Genomic DNA, 27,892 nt, shown 5'->3' on the forward strand with positions numbered 1-27,892 from the left:
CCAAATAAAATCTTTAGAATGGCTGCCTCTTAAGCAAAGGATAGCACATAAAATCCTTCTGTTAATATTCAAAGCACTTCACTACTCTGCTCCTCACTGTATTTCTTCTCTTGACTTACTGTAATTTCCTGGCCATCTCCTCCACTCCTCACAGAGCCACCATCTTTTCACACCACCCACATCCACTGCCACTTCTTGTCTTAAACTTTTCTATCTTGCTGCTCCTTACCTCTGGAATTCCATCCCTGAATTCCTTTGTAAGAAGTGCTCTCTCACTTAGTCTAGTCCTGGCACTTAAAGGAGAACTAATCCCTAAAAATGAATAGGGTTTAAAATGCCATGTTTTATATACTGAACTTGGCCTAAAGTTTCAGCTTGTCAATACCATCAATGATCCAGGACTTCAAACTTGTCACACCTGGTCACCATCTTGGAAAGTGTCTGCGACACTCACATGCTCGTGGGCTCTGAGCAGCTGTTGAAAAGGTAAAAGCATAGGGGTCGTCATGAATTATCAAGCACAAAATGAGGTTGAATACCACCCTGCTGAGAGAGTCAATTCAATTCAAAGTATGGTTTGTCTGCAGGTTAGAGTTCATTGAAGAACGTATAACATCATTACCAATTGAAGTACAGTCCGCTGGGCCAGACAAAGAAGCCTAAAAGCCCTGTTGACTGAAAGCTAACCAGTTCAGACACTCTTAACAAAAGTGACTGGCTAAAACATAACTTTTAATAAATATATTAAAACCATAACACACACCACCAACGTGCTGAGTAAAAACAACAAGACTCCATGGTGTCAGTAATGAAGTCTGGGAAAAGTGACCCTAAAAACAAATTAAAACCAGGCTATAGGTAGAACGGTGCAAAGCACAAATCCAACTGTCTCAATTGACAGTGTGCTAGTTACAAGCAGTTTAGAGTAATGGATGCCAGTCGCAATCCCAGAACCCTCCCTTCCACAAGTTCCCCAGGACAATTTTTCCTACCTAGCTACGTAGGGAGCAAGTGGGAGCTAATCGCCCACCGTCCACCTATGCCAAAAGCCCGACGCGTTTCGCCGTTTGCACGGCTTCCTCAGGGGCATACAAAATGAGGTTGGCCTGTAATATATGCTGATGCAACAGGGCTGATTATTAAATTCTGATGCTAGTTGCACTGGTTTCTGTGCTGTTATGTAGTAATTATTCATATTAATTACTAATCAGCCTTATACTTTGACAGTTAAGTGTACTGTATATTTTGAGTCGGTCCCTAAGCTCAGTAACTGACAGCAGCACAGAGCATGTGCAGTGAATCAGCAAAAAAGAAGATGGGGAGCTACTGGGACATCTTTGGAGACACAGATCTTCCATGCTAAAGGGCTTTGGTTGCCTGGGGCTGGTACAGAAGCCCAAAACATAATATATAAAATTTCTACTTTTTTAGTTAAACTTTCCTTGTTCTTTAAGGGAAAATGCCTTGACATTGTGCACTTTGTGCAAATTTGTGCCACTTAGATTGTAAGCTCTAGAGGACAGGGACCGCAATTCTACTTTCTCTCTTACCACATGGCACTTTAGCTCTATGTTCTTAAAATAGTATATACATACTGGCAGGGGAAATGTCATTCTGTAAATAGGCAATAGTTATCTGAGCTGAATGGTGGACAAAGGTGGACAAAAATTGTAGCTGGCACCAACATGTCAGGGGACTGAAGTAAAATGCACCTAAGATGCATGTCTATAAATGCATGTCTATTTCATGAGAGAATTTGCAATGTTAACATTTACAAAAAAAATCCACTTTCTGTCATTTCTTTAAATATTCAGGAAGTCTCCATTATTTCCTTGTTATGAAATGTAGCAAATAACCAAAGCATGCTTGAAGAGCATGCCCTTTTAATATTTTTTTAAATCATTATTTACAATATATTCAGTTTATTAGAACAATCTTGTATGCTTTCTCACTAGCCCTTTATGGAAATGTATATGGGAGATACTTAATTATGAATGCATGTGCACTCAATAGTAGGCTTTACATTTTTGCCATCTCCAGAAAAAATATCATTTTTTATTTTTACATTGCTTCCTTTTTCCCATGGTAGAATGGTACTGGACTCATTTTTAGCCATGGATTCACTGTTTTTAGGAACAAGTGGTGCATTGGAATCTCTTCCAAACAGTTGCTCCATTAAGTGTGATTTTTTATCTGTTTGCTTAAGTTTGGAATGGTTTGTAATAACTGGTTCTTCTAAAACTTCTGTCTTTTGCCCTGGCCCACCTGATCTAGCTTGAGCAAAGGATGGAGCATAAGTACCAAATGAAACATCATTAACAGCATCAAATCTCTTCTCATTTCTACCTTTTTGCTCATCTGCAACTAAAGAAGCCTCTCGCCCCCCTAGAACGGGAATTCCATTAAACAGATTCTGAGTTGGCTCTGTGAACTTGTAGATTTTGTGTTTTCTCTCTTTTGTATCACGATTTAGTGATGAATCCAAAAGCAATGATTGTGTAGGAACCTTAAAGGAATCAAAGTGCATTGTGTTTTTCCTTTCCTTATCAATTTCATTCATTTTAGCAAGCAACAGTTCTTTTTTAAGTCTTTCATCTTCTGTGTCCTGTATACTTTGTTTTTCAGTTGTGTCCTGATAAAAGATATCTTTTCTCTTTCTTTCCAATTCTTCCTTTTCCCATTCTAAATAATATATAAGAAAAAATAACAATGAATAGCCTACAAATTCTAAAAACCAGATGCATTTAAGTATATTGAAATACAGATGTAAGTCTGTAAGGTAAATGAGTCTTTTGCCTATTTAGTGTAATTTTGGTTCAATTATCATTTACCTCACTGACAGCACTACACTGTTTGCCTCCGTTTCCTAAACAAAAATTCTATTTCACCTTCACGAAGCTTTTGCGCTTTCTCTTCTAATATCCTTTGTTCTTTTTGTCTCTGTTGCTTTTGTTCTAGTTCCTTTTTTCTTTCTTCCAGCTTTCTTTCTTTCTTAAGTTTCTCTGCTTCTTCTCTGAGCTCCTTTTCAAGATTTTTCTGTTCCTTTACAAAAAAAAACATAACATAAATATCTGTGCTTAATTTAAAAATACATAAGGCTTAAAATATCAATCAGGCCCCCCTTTACCATATCAAGGCACAGCTGACAGAAGATAATTTTAACATCCTCTGGAAAAAGTTAGTATAGAGTAAAAATGTTATTCTTGAAATGTTGTTATGTCCAAGAAAATGAATACAAATTTAAATGTAAAAAAATATCACACAGCAGTTTTGTGACTTTGAAACCCTAACTTTTCTAAACAAACAATTTGCTAATACATATACTAGTGTTCAAAGTCACTATACATGCAAGTGATAATGCAGTGAAAATTAGATGCATATTTATATCAAATTAAATAATATTGAAAAGCACCAAAAGTGATTCAATTGTAATTGCTTTTATTCACATCATAAAGCAACTTACATGGGCGGCCACATATAGGGGCAAGGGGGGGGGCACTTGGACACCCGGACTTGTACTTCATAATAAAGGATATTCTTATGCCATATGTATATATATTGTTTTATATATTTAAGATTAAGAAACTGCAGTAAAGGCTTACATCCTTCTGGCCAGCACCCCTTCAAATAATGGACCATCCCAATACCTTTTCTACTGATCAGAGTAGCAGTTTGAATTTAGCTCCGCCCCTTCCCTCTGTGAAAGCTTCCTGCTCTTCAACTATTTGAGGAGAATCAGAGTAGAGAATCTTCTGATGAATATTCTTATGATGCAGCTTATTTCCGTGGGCAAATGAGTGTGAATCTGTTGTGTTAAGCTTAGAGTGTGAATGCCAGTGTATGTCTGTGTGTAAATTAACTGTTAGGGGGTTATTTATCAAAGTCCGAATTTATCTCAATATTTTCTGCTACAAAAACTGATCAAATTCGCTTGGTTTTTTTACGCATATTTATTATTACATTTTCCCGAAAATTTGCTTTGCAGGAAAAAATCAGATTTTCATGATTTTTTTCAGATTTTTTTCAGATTTTTTTAAACGATTTTCACGATTTTTTCTGATTTTTCATTTGATTTTCACAATTTTGTTGGAATTTTCAGCAGAAAACTCCAAAAACTTTGGGGTATTGCACAAAACCCACTGCACATCAAAAAAATCATTGGGACTTCTCCTATTGACTTATATGCAACCTTGACAGGTCTGAGATGCTGGATTTTCAGATTCTGACTTTTCTATCCTCGGGGTTTAATAAATTCTGAAAAATTTGTGATTTTTTTTAAAAATCCTATTTTATAAAAAAATATCACAAATTTGTCATGATTTTTGCATTTGGATTTTAGTAAATAACCCCCTTAGTGTTAATGTGTGTAAGGGCAACAGTGTTTAAGAAGGTCTGTGTCAATGAGTTATTGAGACGATCATGAACCTGTGTATAGCTGTGTAACTACATTTATCATTCAATCTATATACAGGTTGGCTTTGGATTTTGACTACAACCATTCTTCCAGTGCATTTGCCACAAAGCACATTAACCCCTACAGTTCATTGCCCTGCTGCTCCAGTGTATCCCCCGCCTATCCATGGCCTCACTCTATTCACTGTCCTCTTTTACCCTTTCCCCTTCTCATTCTGCCAAGTTACCCCCACACTCCCCTCTCTATCTCTAATAACTCTCTACCTCACTCTATATATCTGTATAGATAGAAATATCTATAGTATAATAGATATATATATATATATATATATATATATATATATATATATATATATATATATATATATATATATATAATCGCAAAAAGGGGATCAGCACTACTCAGGTCTTAAAAATTAAACAGAATTTTTATTTAGTAAAATAGCAGCAGACTGATGTTTCATTTTTAAGACCAGAGTAGTGCTGATCCCCTTTTTGCGATCGTATGGAGATGTTTGTTGATCATGCACCCAGGCAACTTATTGCATCTTATCGAGAGTGCCGGCTCCACATGGCTTTGTTTTTTAATATATGTATATATTTATTCCTGCTCTTGTCCTGTATCCACCTCATTGTTTCGTTTTGGGTGACTCTTATATTTTATCCCTTCTGCCACTCTGGGAACAAAACAGCTTTCCCCTAGATTGAAATATAATGTATAAGATTCTATGCTAGTGACAATGTGTTGTGCACAGCCCCCTCCTGCTGTTGTTACTCTACTTTATATACAGTAGAATCCCCATTTTATATTTTCAAGGGACCAGAAAATGGTGTAAAGTCAGGGAAATGTATTATGCATTATATATTGGTGGGACCACAAAAATGGTAGAACATATAACATAACATAACTTAAAATTAGGGTAAGTAAAATGAAGAATTCACTGTATGTATTTAGCTGTAATTAGAACTCAACAAGGAGTTTGTGTCACTAACAGAATGGCAATGCAATACATGTGCAACAGTTACTACTTTATATATTTACAGAAAAGCTATTGTTAAGTCTGTGTGGAAACAAAAATATGGGTACGAGTAATTTGTGTCAATGCTGAAACTTCACTCATTTGAAACATCACTTCTTGACACTTTGACAATATTCATCTGCAAATATTACTGTTATTTTCATGTGACATTGCCCCCACAGTAAAAATGTATAACTAGAACAAACTGGAATACAATGTTTTATCTGAAGGCAAAAGATAATAAACTATTCTAGTATAAAGTGCACATGTATGTCCACAAGTGCAGTTACATGTGAAACCACTTTCATTTGCATCAAAATGTGCTCCTTTGACTTGCATATAGATGTGCTCAGCACTGCTCAGATCTTCCTTTTTCAAAAATAGAAGAGCACTCCGTTTCCATCCGTATAGGTTAAAAGATAACTTTTTACACAAAAGCAGCTAATGGCTGCACTCTCCCGGGTATGACTTCAACAATTACAATAATTACAATTATGTACAATTAAAACAAGTTGGGTTGTTAACCCTTTGCTGCCAACCATGTTTTTACATAGACTGAAATAAATGTTCCTTTCATATTTACCTTAGCGAAGATTAATTACATAATTAATTATTTCACAATCTGACACTAAAATTCTAGTTATAAAACAGATGCAGTTAAAGTTTGGTATGATTTATTTAAAGTTATTGATTACACTAGGTTCCGTATTAAAAAATTAATTCTATTTATCGATTCCATCACAATTCATTAGATCAAACTTAATTAAACAGACTGCTTCCTCAAAAGTCGCAGTTGAATGAACATCCCCACAGCGCTTCAACATTTAACTCCTTTCCAAAAGCGCTTCATTCACAAAGTAAAGCTAGCGACGTGGATACTATATCATTGGGACTGAAACAGATCATTTTTAATACCGAACCTAGTGTAATCAATAACTTTCAATAAATCATACCAAAGTTTAACGCATCTATTTTATAACTAGAATTTTAGTGTCAGATTGTGAAATAATAATTATAAGTATGTAATTAATCTTTGCTAAGGTAAATATGAAAGAAACATTTATTTCAGTCCATGTAAAAACATGGTTGGCAGCGAAGGGTTAACAACCCCACTTGTTATGATTGTACTTAATTGTAATTATTGTAATTGTTGAAGTGGTTTAAAAAAGACAGTTAGCTGCTATTGTGTATAACCCCTATGACTACGTATCTGCTGATACGAAACACGTCAGGGATTTGATGTTTTTAACAAAGTTGGAATAAAAGTTATCTTTTAACCTATACGGATGGAAACGGAGTGCTCGTCTATTTTTGAAAATTGATCGTGACTCACCTACAGCTACTGTATGAGCTTGGGGCAACTCACCCAAGCCACCAGTTGGATCTGGTGAGTTCCCTTGGACGATTTACCCTTAATACTGTTTAAGGCATTGTGAACATGGGGCTGCCGCCTGGTCCAAAGGTTGTGGTTCCCTCAGCTCCCTGTGTCAATCACCCCAGTTGAGCTGTGCTCAAAGAATAGAGCTCATGATGCACTTGCATACCAAACACCGCCAAATTGCGCTTGGCTCACTGCAGTTGACGTACATACATGCGCCCCATAGTCATAAATGGGGAGCAAGGAGATCATCACAGTTTGAGAAAAACTGCTACAGAGAATGTTACCAGTATACAGTATATTTGTAGATATTATTGTACTACATCTCTCAGTAAGCATGCTAAAGTTGGAGGATATTTTTTTCATGTAAGCTTAAATCATTACCTTTTGTAGTTCTTCATGCTGCTTTTCCTTTACATCTTCAGCTTGCATGACAGGTTTTGGATGCGACAAAGGGGATAATTCCACCAATTTAATTTGTTCAATTGTTTGAACACCAATGCTAATGCCATTCCTTGCCTCTGTGGGAAAAATATGCATTAGTGTGTTTTGGGCACTGCCATATTCATACTTTTTTGTGAAAACTGCTTGAAAACATTATGTATTTTGTTTATCCTTTGATTTTGCAATTGTATGATTAGTGTGTTTTGCAGCATTCTTCATTTTAAATAAAAAGAAAATCATTAGTGGGATCTGATCAATTCTCAAGCCTTCGGGCTCCTAAACTCTTGTGTGGTTTTCACTTGGCTTCCTGCCAATTGTTTCCCCCCCCCCCAAGCTTTTAATTTTTTTGAAAAGCCTGCTCAGGGAAAGCATTGGTAAATCGTTCGAATCGAACGATTCGAACGATTTTAATTCAACGATCGAAGGAAAATCCTTCGATCAAAAAAAGATTAGCAAACCTATGGGGACCTTCCCCATAGGCTAACATTGACTTCGGTAGGTTTTACCTGCCGAAGTAGGGGGTCGAAGTTTTTTTTAAAGGGCAAGTACTTCGACTATCGAATGGTCGAATAGTCGAACGATTTTTCGTTCGATTCGTTCGATTTCGTTCGAATTCGAACGAATTTAACCAATTCGATGGTCGAAGTACCAAAAAAATACTTCGAAATTCGAAGTATTTTTCATTCGAATCCTTCACTCGAGCTTAGTGAATCGGCCCCCAAGTGTTTTATTTTTTTTCCACTTTAATAAATACAGGTATAGGATCTGTTATCCAGAATGCTTGGGACCTCTGATTTTTCAGCAATTCCGATCTTTCCATAATTTGGATCTTCATACCTTAAGTTTACTTGAAAATCATGTAAACATTAAATAAACCAAATAGACTAGTTTTACTTCCAATAAGGATTAATTTATAACCAAACTTAGTTTGGATGAAGTACAAGGTACTGTTTTATTATTAAAGAGAAGAAGGAAACCCATTTTAACTATTTAAATTAGAGATGGCCTTTTTGTAATTTTGCACTTTCTGGATAACAGGTTTGCAGATAAGGGATTCCATACCTGCACCACCTTTTTCTGGGGTAGAATTTTGTTGTGGGCCTATTTCTACAAATTTCCTTTATTGCAAAATTATTCTGTTCCAAATACCAAGGTTTTGAATTTTGTATACAGGTATATTATAGTAGGTGCCACAATTCTATTTTTACTATAGAGAAAACTGACTATAGACTAAAGAGGAGGTAATGCAAGTGAATATAAAATGTTATACTGTCATTATATTGTTTACAAGTAAAACAAGTGGATTTTAACGAAAGCAAATACACAAGGGGGGTTGTGGGAGCACCCGCATTGCTAAGTAAAAATATATAGAAGTATAAGGGAAGTGCTACTGGCATATCCAAATGGGTCAGTGCACATTCCCTGGGCCCCTGTCTAAGTAATTCAGTAGATTTGCAAATGCATGTGTTAACAAAGACAGGGGTTTTTAGTTGCAAAGTTATGATCATAAAGTTGAAAAGCCACCATACCACGTCAAGGTAAACGAAAGTACAACAGTTGATGTTAAAGTAAATATTGTACCACTTTTTTAGCCAATGTGAACAATGTACTTTAATTTAAATTCCACTCCTCTAAAGTAGTAAGGCAGCTCTAAACCAAAATAAGAAATATAAGTATGTAACAAATTACCCTTTTTGCTTAGAATAACCTATACCCAGATATTTCATTTACTAAAAAGTGTATACAACGTAATAAATGAAGAATGTCTGCTTCAGTTTACAGAAGAGGTGCATGAAATACACATTAACAGTAAACAGCTAAAGTATAAGGGGACATGTTATTCAAATGTTAAACATTGTATGCCTCTGACTATGGCAGGATAAGTATCCTTTTAATGCCGCAAATGCTTTAATATACTTCAAATTGGTAACTTGACTTGTAATGTTTTTATCTTAAAAATTGCTACTTCTGCATATATATGTTTCCATATTCTCTTCAAATGTGATATAGTATAAATAGGTGACATAGTTGTCCCAGAGAAGGCCAAAGTAATAAAGTATATATTTTCAGAGCACAATCAGAAGAAAATTATAGGAATGTTTTGGATTACCTATACTTCTAGGGCTTATTTCTGCATCTTTCTTTGGTGATGGTTTTGACAGACGGTAAGCATATATATTTTTTATATCAAGTTCCCGCTCTTTTTCCTGAAAAAAATGACACATTAGAAAATGTGAGCTGTGCTTTCATCATATTATATTGTAATACAAGAAGTAGGCAGTATAACACAAGAAACTTTTATGTGGTGCACAAAAAAAAAGAAAAAAAATCATACATTAATCCAAAATTAAAAAAAAAAAATCAACCATAACAAAAGGACAGAGGTACATCAGTGAGCTCCTCCCTCCTAATGTGTTTTGTATTATTGGATACTTCATCAGAGGTATGGTTGGTCAGATGCAGTTGGCCAAGTGCCATTGCATTTTCCACCACCAACATACAACATTTCTTTATAGGCAGGAATGTTACTGTAGAGGAAACAGACCCCATGTTTCAGGGGCACAGGCAGTATATAGTGACCACTGGGATACCAACTAATAACAGTTGTTACAATTTTTATGAAAAATTTATTTTTCTAAAACTTTTGGGACTACTGAATAAGAATAATAGGAGTAAACCATCTTTTCAACATATAAAACCTTTTGATAATAGCATGGGGCAAATTTACTTACCTTCGAAGTTGTGCCAGCGCTGCCTTCGCTGCACTTCGCCAAGCGTAGATTCGCCAGGGCTGCGCAAAGTCATGAAGATCGAAGTTGTGCACAAGTTACCGATTGTTTGCGAAGTTGCGCTAGCGATGTTACAATCAGCGGTTCAAAGTTACGCTAGCAAAGGCAAATTTGCATACGGCGTGCAGTTAAAGTACAATGGCCGTATATGCAGCAGCAAACACATTACACTACACAAGGCCTGGGAACCTTAATAATTGTTTTCTAATGCCCTACACATGTGCCCACAGTATAGTTTAGGTGCCATATGTTATAAAATGTAGGGGGGGGAAAGGATATCCTAAAAAAAATTTGATTTTTTTCAGCCTATCACCCTATAAAAAGTAAAAGATGCCAGCGTTTTTTTGGAAAAAATTTCAACTTTTTTTGGACCATCCCTATCTACTCTATTGCACTTCACCTGGTCTGAGGTGGCAAAGTAAAGTCGGGCGCAAGAGGTAACGTTCACGAAAATCCACAACTTAGTCAATTAGCGTAGTTACGTCCCTTCGCCAGAGCGCAACTTCGCCTGGCGTAAGGGTGCGAAGTAGCAATAGAGTAGGTCCAATTCGCTAGCGAATTAACACCAGGACCCATTAGAAAAACGGCGAAGTGGCAAAATTATGTTACGCTTGGTGAATTTTCGCTAGCGTTAGTCACTTCGCCCTTTAGTAAATTTGCCCCTATGTCTCTCTTTTTACATACTATTTTTCTAAATGTAAAGTAATGTTCCTGCGATAGGATAGCAATAGTATTCCAAGATCATTGATCCACACTATTCATTTATCTAATATTGACTTGCCTTTAACTTATACGTAAGCTTTTGGAGTTCCTCTTGGAGCAATTTATTTTCCTCCTGTGCATTTTGAATTTTCTTCTTTTCAACCATTAACTGACGTTGAAAACTGTTCTGTGAGATCTCAGTTTTCTTTTCCAGGTCCTACAGCATACACCATAGCAAATATTAGCCACAAGATATAGTTTGTATCTTAAATTAAGACAAGCATTGAAAATATTAGACAAGATTCAGATGAATATACACATTCATGGCATCAAGACAAATAGAGGCCCATTTATCAACATTCTCATTTAGTGGTTTTAGAGGTTTTTGAATCTATGAATAAACTAATTTTCTCTAAAACCATAAATGTCATGTAATTTATTAAAAGATCTGAATATAAAAAGCATGAACAAAAAAAAAGCTTAATGAACAGAATAAAAATATCCTCTAATTAATTATTCAGGCAATTTCTAGCAAAAAAAAATTTAAAACTTCTATAAGTCTTAATTGGTTAAAAAATTGACTTATATGATAAGCATTGCTCCCACTCACTTGTATAGGACCTAGACAGATTTTACATGGCAACATTTTGTACTAGTTTTCGAAATTTCGAATTTTTTAGGATTTTAGAGAAAAAATAAACCCACAAATGTTGAGAGGAAAAAAATGTGATTTGTGAAAAAATAGAAATTTCAGGACCTATAGACAACCTGGCCTACTGTTTCTCAGCATGTCCGATATCACAAAAGCATTGAAATACATTTCCCTTCAGCCCCTCTCTTCACAATAAATTCTAGCACTGTGCAGTTTCAGTTGCCATAGGGGGACAAATAAATGTTTTCTAAATTCACTGGGTTTGAGAAAATTGTCTCTGGAGGGGGTCTCGCTCACACTAAAATATGTAAACAAAAGTAATTAGTAATGTAAAACCTAATATATACTATTCTATACTTCTTTGAGCAGTTAAACATATTCAATTCAATGTTCCTTGAATTCTGATGTAAATCAAAAAAAAGAACATTATTCTCCATGCTGGAATGAAAATAACGTTGTTAAATAAGAAAATGATTAGTATTTTTTGACCAGTGGTAAATGTATTATTACATAACCTAAAATCTAACATACAGTATCAATGTAGTTGAACCAAAAACTCAGAAGACCAGCTGTTCTTTTATTGTTTCCTCCAGATACTTACACTCCAAAAACATACAGGCAGGTTAATTGGCTTCTGACTAAATCGTCTATAGTGTGATTGTGTTAGGAACCTTTAGATTGTAAGCTCCACTGGGCAGGGACTGATGTGAATAGTATATATTCTCTGTAAAAGCACTGCAGACATGTGTTGGCACTATGTAAATAACAGGAAATAAATAAACCCTCTGTCCTCTGTGGGAGAGAGAGAGTTTTCCAGGGAGATTCATGGTAGTTGCAGTTAGCATGACCCTCCCATATTCACTGGATCTTTCTCCAAGTTATACATCAAGAAAATAAAACACAAAGACCAGGTTTTTATACTTGAAAACAAAAATGTCTGAGTACCTTAGTCTGTCCTTAGATTCACAACACCTAGTGAATTTTGAGTAAAAATTGGGGTAAAGGAACTAGTCTATAGGGCAGATTGAAAAAAATGTTAGATTAGCTCACCAACAAAACATTCACTCACTTATATTCATTCCTATGGGATTTTTAGATTTGTATTAATCAAAAAGTGAACTCTAACTTTCACCAACTGATAAATATGATTCTAAAAATCCATAGGAGTGGATCAAAAGTGAGCTGTGGTGGCAGGGTTGCCCCCTCTCACCTACCTTGTTTGCTCTTGCTTTGGAACCTCTTCTCATACATATCAGGTCCCATCTAGACATTTCTGGTATTGAGATTCGGCATAAACAACATAAAATAGCAGCTTATGCGGACGACCTACTCCTATTTATATCGAATCCCTTAATCTCAATCCCCAATTTAAATAACTTATTTGACCTATTCGGAAAGTTAAGCAATTTCAAAATAAATTACTCCAAGTCCTTGGCTTTAAATGTATCTATACCCCCTCAAACGATCCAGGGGCTATCTCAGAACTTCCCTTATAGCTGGGCTCATAAGCAGCTTACTTACTTAGGCATCACAATCACGAAAGACTATGACGAATGGGTGGAAATCAATTGTAAGAAACTACACAACGCCTTAATTAAAGATCTCCGAACCTGGTCCAAGCAACCTCTTTCTTGGGTGGGCCGAATTAATGTCATCAAAATGAATGTTATGCCGCGTTTGCTTTATCTATTTCAATGTGTTCCACTCCACTACCCTAGTAACTGGTTGCAGACCTTTCAGTCCTCCATCATCAAGTTTATCTGGAACGACAGACCCCCAAGGATTAAATCAGTTATTTTACATAGAAAAAAGATTGAGGGTGGCCTGGCTTTGCCAGATTGCACACGATATCTTAAAGCAGCTATCCTTACTAGGATACTTGATTGGTCTTACCATGTCGACAACAAGGGATGGGTGGAAATCGAACAACAATCCACGAGCACACATCTAATACACCTACCCTGGATCGATAAGATACACAGGAGAGTCTTACATATCTCGCACCCATTAATCAAAAACACCTTGAAGATTTGGGACCAAGTAAAATGTAACCCTAAAATCACTTCCTTTCCCTCGCCCCTAATGCCTATCACAAATAACCCGGCATTCCCGGCCGCTCTTAGGCCTAATGCGTTCCGCGCGTGGTTGGTAGATGGCCATCTCCAATTTGTACATGTCCTAGAAAATGGACGTATTGCTAGTCTGGACCTCCTTAAGCAAGCCAGACCTAATGAGAACCTCCAAGACTATAAATATTACCAAATTAAACATTTTTACGCATATCTGGGGGGCGACAAAACGATGGGAAGACACCTTACTGCGTTCGAAACCCTATGCAATAAAACAATTCCTCCAAGACATACGTTATCGCTTATTTACGATATACTCGGGCTGGTAATGAATAAGACGCAACTGCCCTTTATAAAGGCTTGGGAACGGGATTTTGGCTGTGACATCTCGGAAGATTCCTGTAGGGGGGGTATAGCAAACCTTATGTTCAGCTCTAGATGTTGTAAAATCCAGGAATTGAACTATAAAATCTTGTGTAGGTGGTACTATACACCGGTTAAATTGAACCATATTTATCCTACTGTCAGTAATTTATGTTGGAGATGCAAAGCCAACGCTGGTTCTCTTCTGCACATCTTCTGGGAATGCCCCGGCCTAGCAGACTATTGGGCCGAGATTCTGCGGCTCTGCTCTATCATATTAGGGAGGATATTGCCCGACTCCCCCGCGCGAATACTCTTATTTTGGGACATAGAGAATGAAGAGGGATCCCCGGATATGTCACTAGAACGACACTTACTTAACGCCGCTAAGGTACTTATCCCCAGACTCTGGAAATCTACCACCCCCCCCTCTGTTAAAGAATGGGCTATGAAAGTTAACGAAATTGCTAAATTTGAAGAACTATCTACCTTCTCTAGCAAGCAAGACACTAAATATAGAGATATGTGGCTGAGATGGATACTATTTAGAGATACGGACGACTATAAACAACTTCTGATGCCCTGAGACGGGCATTTCGGTTACGCATCTGGGCCCGAAAGTCCCCATAAGGTTTAGATCCTCCTGGGACCCCTGCTACCCCTAACGATATGGTACGTAGGAACACTTCTAAGGTGATCTGTTATGCACTTTCAATGGCTTGTGGCTGGCAACCTTCTTTGTTGGTGTCATCTGTTGTATATAATCATATGATACAGTGTATTTTCAGATGCGTGTATAATGGGTCCTGGATATTTTGTACTTTGGCTCAGACCTCCCCTCTCCCCCCCTTTTTCCATTCTGTACCCCCTCCTATTTTGCTTTACTTCAGAAACCAATAAAAATATATTTCAAAAAAAAAAAGTGAGCTGTGGTGAGCTCTAATCACATTTTAATAAATCTGCCCCACATGTCAGTCAGATTCAAACTGTCACTTTTAACTTTTTTAGAACATGCAGTATACCAAAACCATTAACCATGCAGGGTGTTGCAAGATAGCAAGAGCTAAACAACCACAGGTTGAAGAGCACTGTGATCACTATAATCAAAATACCTGAACTCTTCTCTCTTGTTCATCTAGCTTGCTCTCTGCAATGTCCAGTTTTTTTGCCAATTCTTCACGCTCACCAAGGTGTCGATTTTCAGAGAGCTGTTTCAGCTTCTTTAAAGTGCTGTTTGCTCTATAAAGTTCATCTTCTGCTTCTTTGAGTCTCTTTTCTGTATTCCTTTCCCTCTCCTGGGATTTCCGTAAATGCTCTTTGAGTGCTCGGATCTCATTGTTGTGCCGGGATATTAGCTGGGAGATCTCACTCTCTGTATCTTCAAACTTGTTTAATGCTTTCTCCTGCCTAAACTGCATTTTTTTTAGTATTTTGTTTTCTTTTTGAAAGTGTTCTAGTTTGATCTGAAGGTCTGTTATTTCATTTCGTAGTTCATTTATTTTCAATAGCCGAGCTGACAAAACTCTTTTGGTAACCAAAGCAATATCCTTTGGACGAGATTCCTTGTTAAGGCTTTGAGAGCGGAAACCCCACTTTCCTTTACGTGATGGAAACTTAGATCCAACTTTGCTTGACTCTATAATAGATGCAACATAGTCACCTAGTCAATTTGGATTAAAAGACAATAGTTCATCAAGTTCAACAGGTTCAGACAGGGAAATCCACAACCTCACTGCCCTCACTTCAAGGCTATGTTCTGTTCATCATGTCTCATGGGGTGGCCTTGTTTGTAATCAAAACAAATAGAAGATTTTTCCACGATTTTTCCACAAGTTTTGGAAAAAATATAAAGCTTGCTACTTAAAGGGGACCTGTCACCTGAAAAAAAATATTCCAAATCCTATTTTATCGTGTTAGTCAAGCAAAATACACTTTAATTCCACTATATGAATTATTTGACCATTGTTTCCTTAGGTCTGGGAAATAATAATTATAGCAAGCAGGCATGATCCATTTTGTGGGCACTGTTATTAAAGGAGAAGGAAACCCCCTGGGCACAAAACCCCTGCGCATGCACCGAATGTCACGAAGTTCGTGACATTCGGCACATGCGCAGTAGAGCCGTACCGGTAACTGTTCCTACTGCGCATGCACCAGAAGACGCCGGTCAGAGCAGGAAGAAGACGCACGTGGGAGAAGATGGCGACTGTGAACTCCGTGGACCGGACCTGCGCAGAGGGGTGAGTAACAAGTTAGGGGCATTTGCCCAGGGGGACAGGTAGGCCAGGGGGGAGGAGGGAGGGGGGGGGCGACACAGAGGAGGGGGGGGAGGGGTTTTGCGCCCAGGGGGTTTCCTTCTCCTTTAAGGCAAGCCTTGCATCATCTCAAAATCTTGTTTGTGCACCAGAATTGGGGATCCGATGTCCATCCGCATGCACTGGTTACACAATTAAATGGTGAAGAAAGCTGGGAAAATGTGGGGAGTGCAGTGACATCTAGGAAGTGCTGAATGGACAGTGAAAGTAATTACTTGCCCCGCCTCTATGCCTTAGGCATAGAGGATGGGCAGCCAATATTTAATTGTCAGCTGAGATTTTTAAATGAGTTTACGACAGCTATGAATGCTTTAATGAAAAAAATAATTTGTATTTCATGTTTAATTTTAAAATATATATTTTTAATATACAGCTTTTTATTTTTGGGTGATAGGTCTGTTTTAAAACCTAGCAAGCTTTTCGTATTTTTTCCAGAACCCACTTGTGGAAAAATCCAGTCAGCAGCAAGTAATTGACTATAGAAATGTTAGTTCACAGCTATGCCCTCACATAGGAAAATATATATTTAGTTCACTTTCACATCCACCAAGTGGCTGGTTAGCCAACCACTTAATGCTATTGATCTCCTGAACAGTCTGGATAAACAGCTAATTGAAGATGAATCACTGTTTGGTGCTAGTGATCAGCGGCAGAAGCAAAACAAAAAGTAAAGTTGAAGGCTTCTAAAGGTTTATAATACAATGTCAAATACCTGTGCATCAAAAGGATATGTCCTTTTTAAGAATGCCTACCTTCATTGCGCAGAAGAGTACTGGATCTCAAATTGTGGCCTGATTTTTTGGCCTGAGAAGATCTAGACATAAAGCTTGGTGTTGGTGAGTGGTCAGATTGATATGTTGTGTTTTCATAATCATCAGAATAGTAGGATTCACTATTTTTATCACCGTCAGAACTCCTATCTTGGTAATCTTCTCTCCTGTTCCTTATCCTTCCACGATCCTGGTCTCCCTTCATTTTGTCTGCTTGTGTTCCTTTTTGTTATTTATTTGTATGTTGGTAGATTCTTATAAGGACGCCTTCCAGTTAGTCTGGTGTTCTTTTCATACCTAAGATATGGGTAAAGTATGAGAAATGTAATCTTATTGTAAAAAAGAATATAAATGCATTTAAAATTGCAAATGTTATTATGAAAAGTATTTATATAGCACATTCTGCAGCACAGCTCAGTAGAAGTCTTTACATGCTTTCTCAATTCTGAAATGTGTGGTGAAACGTCTTCAACAGAAATATTTTGGCTATCTAGATATATAATGAGGATCCTTGAAGATTAAAATTACCTTCCCACAAGTAGATGCCTCTCATTTTACTTAACTGGAATTGGGTGTTATACCACAATATATTTTTTATTAAGTGAGAGACACTCAAGAATGCTATAGCTATGGTAAGGTATGTAAGGTACACACCATAAATAGTTCCTTTAACTAGGTGAAGAATAAAACGAATGCCATTCTACAAAAAATAAGGTTAATAGGATATCATGCTATTGGATATTTAGTTTAGGGCAATATCCTAGCATAACAAAGAAGGCATTATACTTATGCCCCACCTAATGTTTGCCACATAGTCCATGTTTGCCAAATGGTTCAAACTGTATTGTTACAGTTGATACCACAACTGTTCATAAGGACAAGGTAAGTCCAATTTTCAGTAAGGATAATAATAATAAAGAGTGTTTTACGAGTAATCAAACAAACATACTAATACCTACCAGTCCAGTATATTTGGGTATCTGTGAGGTTTAGGTCGGAATAGGTTGGTTACTACTTATACATTTATAGTATCATGCAACTAATAATACAAGTGCTGACTCACTTGTGTGTCTTGGGGTACAATGATAATCTCCAAACTCATAGTATTTTATATAGAAATAAAGTATATTTATTGCTTTGTACGATGTACATCATAGATGACAATACAATTAAAATGAATAAAATAGAGGCACAGGGAACCAGCATAAGATATTAAAACGCTGTCCCTCAATCATACCGCCTTCTGAATAGCTACAGAAAATGAAGATCCTTTTATCTACAGTTTATTACACCATGTGTATTGTTAAATTAATGGTTGATGACTGTTGAGAGCCTCTCCATCTCCATCCCACATGATGGGGGTGGGGAGGCTCAGTGGAGTTACTTAAGGTTGATACCATGGATGGAGTTCAAAGTAATAATATGTATAATAATTATTTTCAATTTGAAGATAATTTTTTGTACAAATACATGGCAAGGCAATGGGGTCCAATGTGACCCCAGCAGACACAAACATCTTTATGAACCAATATGTATTAAGTTATTTAAAATTCAATGTAAAAAATGGATGGGTTATATTAATGGTGTGTTTGCATTGTGAATGGGGCCACTTTGGACCATTAAAACATTTTCCAGGAAATTATGTGTTATGCCTTACATTACGTTCTCTCTTTATTCAAAAGTATACAAACATAGAGGGATTTGTTAATACAAACATAGAGGGATTTGTTAATTGACCTCTATGTTAAGCCTACAAATTGCAATCTGCTGCGTCACTTTACATCATTTCATCTCCCGCAATTGAAGAGGGCTTTACCTAAATCATAATTTAGTAGATTAAAGCGAATTGTGGCCTCTGGTGAAGTAGCAGAGGATAATTTTCAGAATAGGGGCTATCCAGATAACCTCCTTAAAAAACAGTTAGAGGAAGTTAATAGACAAGATACATTGTAAATGTTAAGAAAAAGCTGAAAAGGGTGGAAAATCGTGTCACATTTGTGACACAATACAATAGCCTTAGTAAACATAGAGCAAATATCTTGAGACGACTACTAAAAAAAATTTACCTGAGGTTGCAGCATTTGATAGACCCCTTTGATTGCTTATAAGAAAGGCAGAAATGTGGGCTCCCTTTTAGTTTATTCAGATATTAAGGGGAACAATGAGGTTAGAAGTAAAGAGATGGAGAGTAAGGAAGGGACCTTCCCCTGTTATAATTGTATCTGCTGTTCAAATGCACAATAGGAGGAATATATTAATCACCCTAGGAGAAGGAATCCAATCATGATTCACAGTTGATAGTCATGTTGTTCGACACATGCAATATCAAGTGCCCTTATGGACTTACATATGTTGGACAAACAATGAGAATGATCCGTGAACACATGAAAAAGCACAAGTCAGCAATTAAGGCAAAAAAGTACAAGCAGTAGATGGTCATTTAAATTGAATGAGGTCATAGGGTTAATCAACTTAAGTTTCAAATTGTAGAAATGATTAAACCCATGCATTGAGGGGGTAATAGACTCAAAGAATTACTGTACAAGGAAGTATTTTGGATTAGGAAATTTGAAACATTGAATCCATTGGGTTTAAACACAGAGTATTATTAGAGTACAATTTTTAGATGATTACCTCATGTTTCAGCTATTATCAATTATTTATGTATTTATTATTTTTCATATGTATTTAATATAGATATATAATGAAGCTTTTCCCACATTTCTAATATGGAGCATGTATATTTGAGATTTTATAGACATTTTGAACTTTAGAAATTGTAATTACATGGTATACTGTTTTGTACACTAATAACCACTAGATGGCGTAATGAGTGTTAGTGTGGCCATAGACGTTGAGATCCACTTGGCATTGTCTGTATCTCTCCTTGATATGCCCACATTGAAGTGGGCGATATTGGGCTGATCCGATCGTGGCCCTAGGGCCCAATGATCGGATCATAATGGATCCGATACGGGTCGTCGGATTGCGGGACCACATACACAAACAGATAGGGCCGTGATCCGACGGGATTTTTTAACCTTCCCGATCCAGATCTGCCCGACTTTCGGCCAGATATCGATCGGGGAAGTCCGTCGGATAAGCTGCCGACTTGCTCTGTCGGCAGGTTTTATCGGCCTGTGTATGGGGGCCTTTAGTCGGCTTGATAAAGGGCCTTGTGGCCTGAAACGGTGCTACAATATCCTAAAGCTCACTTCAATTTGGGCATCGGGGAGAGATCGCCAAATGAGTGGATCTCCCTGTGTATGGCCACCGTAAGTGTGCAATTACAGCATTTAAAATTGAAATGAGTTTGTGGTGTTGTTCCAGTCTGCTCCTACATTTGTGTGCTGATGGTAAGTTGCCATTGGGGAATGTGCACTACTGTCATTAGAGCTCTGTTGTGGTGCCAATGGTCATGTAGTGATGTCACCATGGCGCGCCGTGATGCTGTCACGTCATTGTGTCAAAACAAAATTCAAAACAAAAGGACACCAGAGACCCTGGTTCAGTGCCAGAATACAGGTTCTATTCCTGGGTGTGCTATAATTCTTGACCTTCTTGTTTTGACTGCTGACTACGCTGATCACTGCCTGCCCTTGACTTCTTGCCTGAAAAGTACTGATTAGCCCTTGACGTCTTGCCTGAAATGTACTGATTAAACCCTTTTGTACAATGAACTGGGCTATTACCTGTCATTCTGCACTGCAGCTTACTCATTGGTCCCAACTTCAACCACATAGAGCCGTTGGGTCTTGACAACTACTAAGGAAGGAAACCCAATTATTTTATATACTTAACTTATTGAACCAGCCAGAATCTCTATACTAGTTATGGTCCAGGTTTTCAAAACTAAGTGCGCTTTGAGCAGTTGTTCAGAAGCTAAGCTTAGGGTCATCACAAATCATCAAGCCAAAAATTAGGTCTGTCTGTCATATAAGCTGATGCTCAGGGCTGATTAATCGATTCTGGTGCTAATTGTGCTGGTTTCATGTACCAATAATCTGAATTATGTACTAATAAGCTTTATATTGAGACATTTATTTTATATTAATACAGTGTAATTTGCATTGGTCCCTAACTGACAGTAGCACAGAGCATGTGCAATGAATCAGCAGAAAACAAGATGGGGAGATACTGGGGTCTGGAGACATCATTGGAGGCACAGATCTTTACTGCTAAAGGGCTGTGGTTGCCTTGGCATTTTACAGAAGCCTAAAACATAATGAACATACCTCTTTAGTTAAGCTTTTCTTCTTTAAAAGATGATAGAACAGTATGCAGTATTGCCCTAGAATTGTTTAGGTGCGAGGTGCAAAGTGCAGGGCCAGTGGGCAAAAAGCAGCCCTGTCCTTACCGCCTGCTTTTCTTTTCTTTATTATTCTCTTATTTTTTGCTGTTTGCGCCACGACAAACAAGAACAAAATGCTAATTACTAGGTGGGATAGGAGATTACCTAGAGAACTGACACCCCCCATAATCCTTTATGTAATCTTTAATTTCAGGGTCACAGAAGATACACAATGTGGAGCTTATATTATTTAGTCAATTTATAATTAACAACCCATATTCCCCCCCATTTGAGTTACAATATTAGCTTAGTGCATCCCTTAGCTGAAAGAATGGAACAGATTATTGCATCAGCTATTTTTGGAGGAATATTTATCAAAGGGTGAACTCTCACTCAAGTGGACTTTGGTGAGCTTAAATTTTGATCAGAGACATCAGCTACTACAAATGTAAGACCAGGAGATTTGCCCAAATAACACCCTAACTCCCCTTCAGGCTTTGGCAAACACTTATTTAAATATTTACCTGTCTGCAAGTATTGTGGTTGCTGCATTCAGTAGTTTACCAACATCTTTTTTTTCCCTCAGATTGTGTCGCCTGCCTGAATTCATTACTCAGCCCTTCATTTCCCTTGATACATAAGGTGTTTGTAACTGACACAATGTAATCTAGGTAGAAAAGTTTATAGGTAGCTCACCTTTAAAGTGGACCTGTCACCCAGACACAAAAATCTGTATAATAAAAGTATTTTTCAAATTAAACATGAAATCCATTTTCTATTTTTTATTAAAGCATTCATAGCTGTTGTAAGCTCATTTAAACATCTCAGCTGTCAATCAAATATTATCTGCCCCTCCTCTATGCCCTGGGCAGACAATTACTTTCACTTTCCATTCAGCACTTCCTAGAAATCGCTGCTCTCCCCACATTCCCCCGTTCTCTTCATAGTTTAATTATGTAGTCAGGGCATGGGGATGGACATCAGGTCCCCCATTCTGGTGCACAAACAAGATTCTGTGATGATGCAAGGCTTGTCTTAATAACAATGTCCAGAAAATGGCTCCTGTCTGCTTGCTATAATTATGAATTCCCAGACTGAAGGAAACAAGATTCAAATAATTTATACAGTGTAATTGACTGATTGATAAAATAGGATTTTGAATAATTTAAGTTTAAGTTAACTTTTAGTATGTTATAGAATGGCAACTTTTGAATTGGTCTTCATTTTTTTTTATACTTTGTGAATTATTTGTCTTCTTCTGACACTTTCCAGCTTTCAAATGGGGATCACTGAATGCTTTTATAGTTATAACTACTTTTTATTACTCATCTTTCTACTTAGGCACTCTCCTATTCATATTCCACTCTCTTATTAAAATCAGTGCATGGTTGCTAGGGTGATTTAAATCCTAGCAACCACATTGCTGAAATTGCAAACTAGAGAGCTGCTGAATAAAAAGCTAAATAACGCAATAACCACAAATAATAAAAAAATTCAACCAATAGTATCAGAATATCACTCATTACATCATACACAAAAGTTATTTTAAAGGTGAACAACCCATTACTAATGCTTATATAACTATGTATAGAAGATTAAAAGACAATATTAAACTGATAGCATAAATAATGCCCCCACAGCACAGGGGGGATCAGGTCATAATGGGCCCTGCCACTGACCTTACAGTGCCGCCCCCTGCCTGGCCATTTACTGGCAAAATATAGGAAATAGCTCAAAGAGCCATCCATTTATGCACCGATCCTACTGGCATGTCAGGTGTAAATGGAGTGCTCACTGGCCATTTCTACAGTGATTTTACTGTGATGAAATACAGGTTCCACAATTTGTAATGGAATGCTTAGGGCCACAGTATGTGATGAAATGGTGGGGCCACTGTGTCTATTCCCTATGGAATATGGTATCACTTGGATGTGATATAATTTGGTCCATCATTCCAGCATTTAGGAAAATGGCACGTGATCGTGTATTTACACCAACTGAGAAAACAACCCATAATGTGCCAACTAAATACAGAATGTATGAATCCATTTATTATATATATATAGTAACATAGTAACATAGTAAGTAAGGTTGAAAAAAGACACATGTCCATCGAGTTCAACCTTTTTTTTTATATTAACTACCTATCTGCCAGTTGAGAGAGGAGAGGAAGGCAAAAAACCCATCTGAAGCCTCTCCAACTTGCCTTAGAGGGGGAGAAATTCCTTCCTGACTCCATAATGGCAATCAGACTAGTCCCTGGGTCAACTTGGACTATGAGCTATTACCCATAACCCTGTATTCCCTTACATGCTAAAAAGCTATCCAACCCCTTCTTAAAGCTATCTAATATATCAGCCTGTACAACTGATTCAGGGAGAGAATTCCACATCTTCACGGCTCTCACTGTAAAAAACCCCATCCGAATATTTAGGCAGAACCTCTTTTCTTCTAATCGGAATGGGTGACCTCGTGTCAGCTGGAAAGACCTACTGGTAAATAAAGCATTAGAGAGATTATTATATGATCCCCTTATATATTTAAATATAGTCATCATATCACCCCTTAAGCGCCTCTTCTCCAGCGTGAACATCCCCAATTTGGCCAGTCTTTCCTCATAGCTAAGATTTTCAATACCTTTTACCAGCTTAGTTGCCCTTCTCTGTACCCTCTCTAATACAATAATGTCCTGTTTGAGTGATGGAGACCAAAACTGTACGGCATATTCTAGATGGGGCCTTACAAGTGCTCTATACAGTGGAAGAATGACCCCCTCCTCCCTTGACTCTATGCCCCTTTTAATACAGCTCAAGACCTTATTTGCCCTTGATGTTGTCGACTGGCATTGCTTGCTACAGCCACGTTTATCATCTACAAGGACTCCACGCCCTTTTCCATTAAAGATTTGCCTAGTGCAGTCCCATTAAGGGTATAAGTGGCTTGGATATTTTTACATCCCAGGTGCATGACTTTACATTTGTCAACATTGAATCTCATTTGCCACTTAGCTGCCCAGATTGCCAGTTTGTCAAGATCATGTTGCAAGGATGCCACATCCTGGATGGAATTAATTGGGCTGGATAATTTTGTCATCTGCAAACACTGATACATTACTTACACCCTCCCCTAAGTCATTAATGACTTAATGAAAGTTAAATAAAAGTGGACCCAATAATGAGCCCTGGGGGACCCCACTAAGAACCTTACTCCAAGTAGAGAATGTCGCATTAACAAACACCCTCTGTACCCGATCCTGTAGCCAGTTTCCTATCCACGTGCAAACTACTTCATTAAGCCCAACAAACCTTCGTTTAGAAAGGGGCACAGTATCAAACGCTTTGGCAAAATCCAAATAGATCACATCTACTGCCCCCCCACTGTCCAGAATCTTACTTACCACATCATAAAATGCAATCAAATTCATCTGACATGACCTATCCTTCATAAAACCATGCTGATTGTTGCTCATAATGTCATTCATTAGGACAAAATTTTGAATGTGATCCCTTAACAAGCCTTCAAATAATTTGCCCACCACAGATGTCAAGCTTACTGGCCTATAATTGCCAGGCTGAGATCGTAATCCCTTTTTAAATATTGGAATAACATCAGCTTTTCTCCAATCCATAGGCACCATACCAGATGAAAGTGAATCTGAGAAAATCAGAAATAAGGGCTGGTCTAAAACTGAACTAAGCTCTCTCTTAGAACCCGGGGGTGTATGTCATCAGGCCCTGGAGCCTTGTTTACATTAATTTGTATTAAAGCTTTTTCAATCATATCCTGAGTCAGCCACTGACTAGATTTAGCTGAGCCATTAGTGCAGCTATAAAGTGAGCCTGTGAACCCAGACTCCTCTATTGTATACACTGAAGAAAAGAACTGATTTAACACATTTGCCTTTTCTGTATCTGTTACAACCATACTGGTACCATTATTTAATGGAGCAACACTCTCAACCTGCATCTTTTTACTATTAATATATTTAAAAAACTTTTTAGGGTTAGTTTTCACCTCCACCGCAATTAACTCTTCATTTCTTTTCTTAGCCTTCCGGATTGCTGATTTACAACATTTATTACAGTGTTTATATTCATTAAATGCATCTTTTGACCCTACAGATTTGTAGTTTTTAAATGCCTTTCTCTTCTTTCCCATTAACTTCTTTACTTCTGTATTAAGCCACACAGGATGATTCTTAGAGCTTCTACATTTAGTCCTTAAGGGAATAAATTGAGAACAGTACTGATTTAATATCATTTTAAAGGACAACCATTTCTGTTCTGTTCTGTGTTTTTATCCGAAAACCAAATGCCCCAATCAATGCTCTGTAGGGCAGCCCTCAAGGCACTAAAATTAGTTTTTCCAAAAGTCATGGTTTTTGTTGCCCCAGTATATTTTTGTTTTTTGCACCAGACGTTAAAATATATAACATTATGGTCACTATTACCCAGGGGTTCAATGACTTGCACATTTCCTATAAGTTCCGGGTCATTTGGGATCACTAAATCAAAAAAATTGTTGTGCAATAAGTTTATAAACTTGTTCCCATTAACTGATCTAGCAGTACCGTTGCTCCAGTCAATATCTGGGTAATTAAAATCCCCCATTATAATTACTTTACCTAAACTATATGTATATATGTTATATATGTATATATGTTAGGTCCATAAATATTTGGAAAGAGACAACTTTTCTAATTTTGGTTCTGTACATTACCACAATGAATTTTAAATGAAACAACTCAGATGCAGTTAAACTGCAGACTTTCAGCTTTAATTCAGTGGGTTGAACAAAAAGATTGCATAAAAATGTGAGGAACTAAAACCTTTTTATAACACAATCACTTCATTTCAGAGGTTCACAAGTAATTGGACAAATTAAAAAACTGAAAATAAAATGTTCATTTCTAATACTTGGTTGAAAACCCTTTGCTGGCAATGACTGAAGTCTTGAACTCATGGACAGCACCAGATTCTGGGTTTCCTCCTTTTTAATGCTCTGCTGGGAATTTACTGCAGCGGCTTTCAGTTGCTGTTTGTTTGTGGGCCTTTCTGTCTGAAGTTTAGCCTTCAACAAGTGAAATGCATGCTCAGGTGACTGACTTGGCCATTCTTTGCTTTAATAAACTCCTGGGTTGCTTTGGCTGTATGTTTTGGGTCATTGTCCATCTGTATTATAAAACACCTACCAAACAATTTAACTGCATTTAGTTGGATTTGAGCAGACCGTATGTCTCTGAACACCTCAGAATTCATTCGACTGCTTTTGTCCTGTGTCACATCATCAATAAACACTAGTGTCCCAGTGCCACTGGCAGCCATACACGCCCAAGCCATCACACTGCCTCCGCCATGTTTTACAGATGATGTGGTATGCTTTGGATCATGAGCTGTTCAACACCTTCCCCATACTTTTTTCTTGCCATCATTCTGGTAAAGGTTAATCTTGGTTTCATCTGTCCAACTAATGTTTTTCCAGAACTGTGTTGGCTTTTTTAGCAAAGTCCAATCTAGCCTTTCTATTCTTGATGCTTATGAGTGGCTTTACCTTGTAGTGCACCCTCTGTATTTACTTTCATGCAATCTTCTCTTTATGGTTGACTTGGATATCGATATGCCTACCTCCTGGAGAGTGTTGTTCACTTGTTTGACTGTTGTGAAGGGGTTTCACTTCACCATGGAAATGATTCTGCAATCATCCACCGCTGTTGCCTTCCGTGGACGTCCAAGTCTTTTTGTGTTGCTCAGTTCACCTGTGCTTTCTTTCTTTCTCAGGATGTACCAAACTGCAGATTTTGCCACTCGTATTGTCACTAATTTTGCCATTAATATTCTCGGATGTTTTTTTCTGTTTTTGCATCTTAAGGATGGCTTGTTTCACCTGCATGGAGAGCTCCTTTTTTCCACATACAGGCACCCCCCCTCAAATCAACTCCAGTGCTTTTATCTGCTTCATTGATAATGAAGGAATTGCCCACACCTGCCCATAAAATAGCCTTTGAGTCAGTGTCCAATTACTTTTGAGCCACTGAAATGAAGTGATTGTGTTAAAAGAAGGCTTTAGTTTCTCACATTTTTATGCAATCTTTTTGTTCAACCCACTGAATTAAAGCAGAAAGTCTGCAGTACAACTGCATCTGAGTTGTTTCATTTAAAATTCATTGTGGTAATATACAGAACCAAAATTAGAAAAAAGTTGTCTCTGTTCTTCTATCTGTAGAACTACAGCTCCAAGCATCCCAGTGATGGCTGCCCAGCCTATATTATTTTAATATAATTTAAATAAATGCATAAATACACACAAAAGCTTTATATAATGTATTAAATTCTTATTCTGGACAGGATGTTTTCTTCTAAAATGCAGCGCAAAAAAAATAAATACTGAAATCTCTACACAAGTATATAAAATAATGGCTATATAATCTTCAAATCTAATATTTTGCTTGTTTAGTGGGAAGAGTTTGTCCCCTTTTATATAATTTTGGTGATCCCATTGGGTAAGTTGTTTATACCAGTTACTATACCTGGTCAATATGCTCTGCATTCCTGTTCTGCCCACTTGTGCTGTGTAGTATATAGCATACAAGGATAATATCACATACATTCAGTGCAGGTTGCTTTCTGAATTAGCCAGAGAGAGCAGAATTGGCTTCTGAGAAGAACAGAATAGTCGTCTTCCTAGCTC

The 27,892-nt window shown here is 37.4% G+C and overlaps 1 protein-coding gene across 1 annotated transcript; it reads right to left on the reverse strand.

The window, feature by feature from the left end:
• Nucleotides 1–1,709: 1,709 nt before the first annotated feature.
• LOC108716775 (lebercilin) lies at nt 1,710–27,892 on the reverse strand. The gene is made up of 8 exons (XM_018263218.2): nt 27,732–27,892; nt 16,897–17,211; nt 14,942–15,465; nt 10,825–10,962; nt 9,365–9,461; nt 7,195–7,331; nt 2,889–3,042; nt 1,710–2,682 (listed from the first exon to the last, which is right to left on the reverse strand). Exons 2-8 carry the CDS (start codon nt 17,117–17,119, stop codon nt 1,985–1,987), a joined length of 1,971 nt encoding a protein of 656 aa, XP_018118707.1. The 5' UTR covers nt 17,120–17,211; nt 27,732–27,892; the 3' UTR covers nt 1,710–1,984.

Source organism: Xenopus laevis, chromosome 5L (genome assembly GCF_017654675.1).
Source record: "Xenopus laevis strain J_2021 chromosome 5L, Xenopus_laevis_v10.1, whole genome shotgun sequence".
Lineage (NCBI taxonomy): Eukaryota > Metazoa > Chordata > Amphibia > Anura > Pipidae > Xenopus > Xenopus laevis.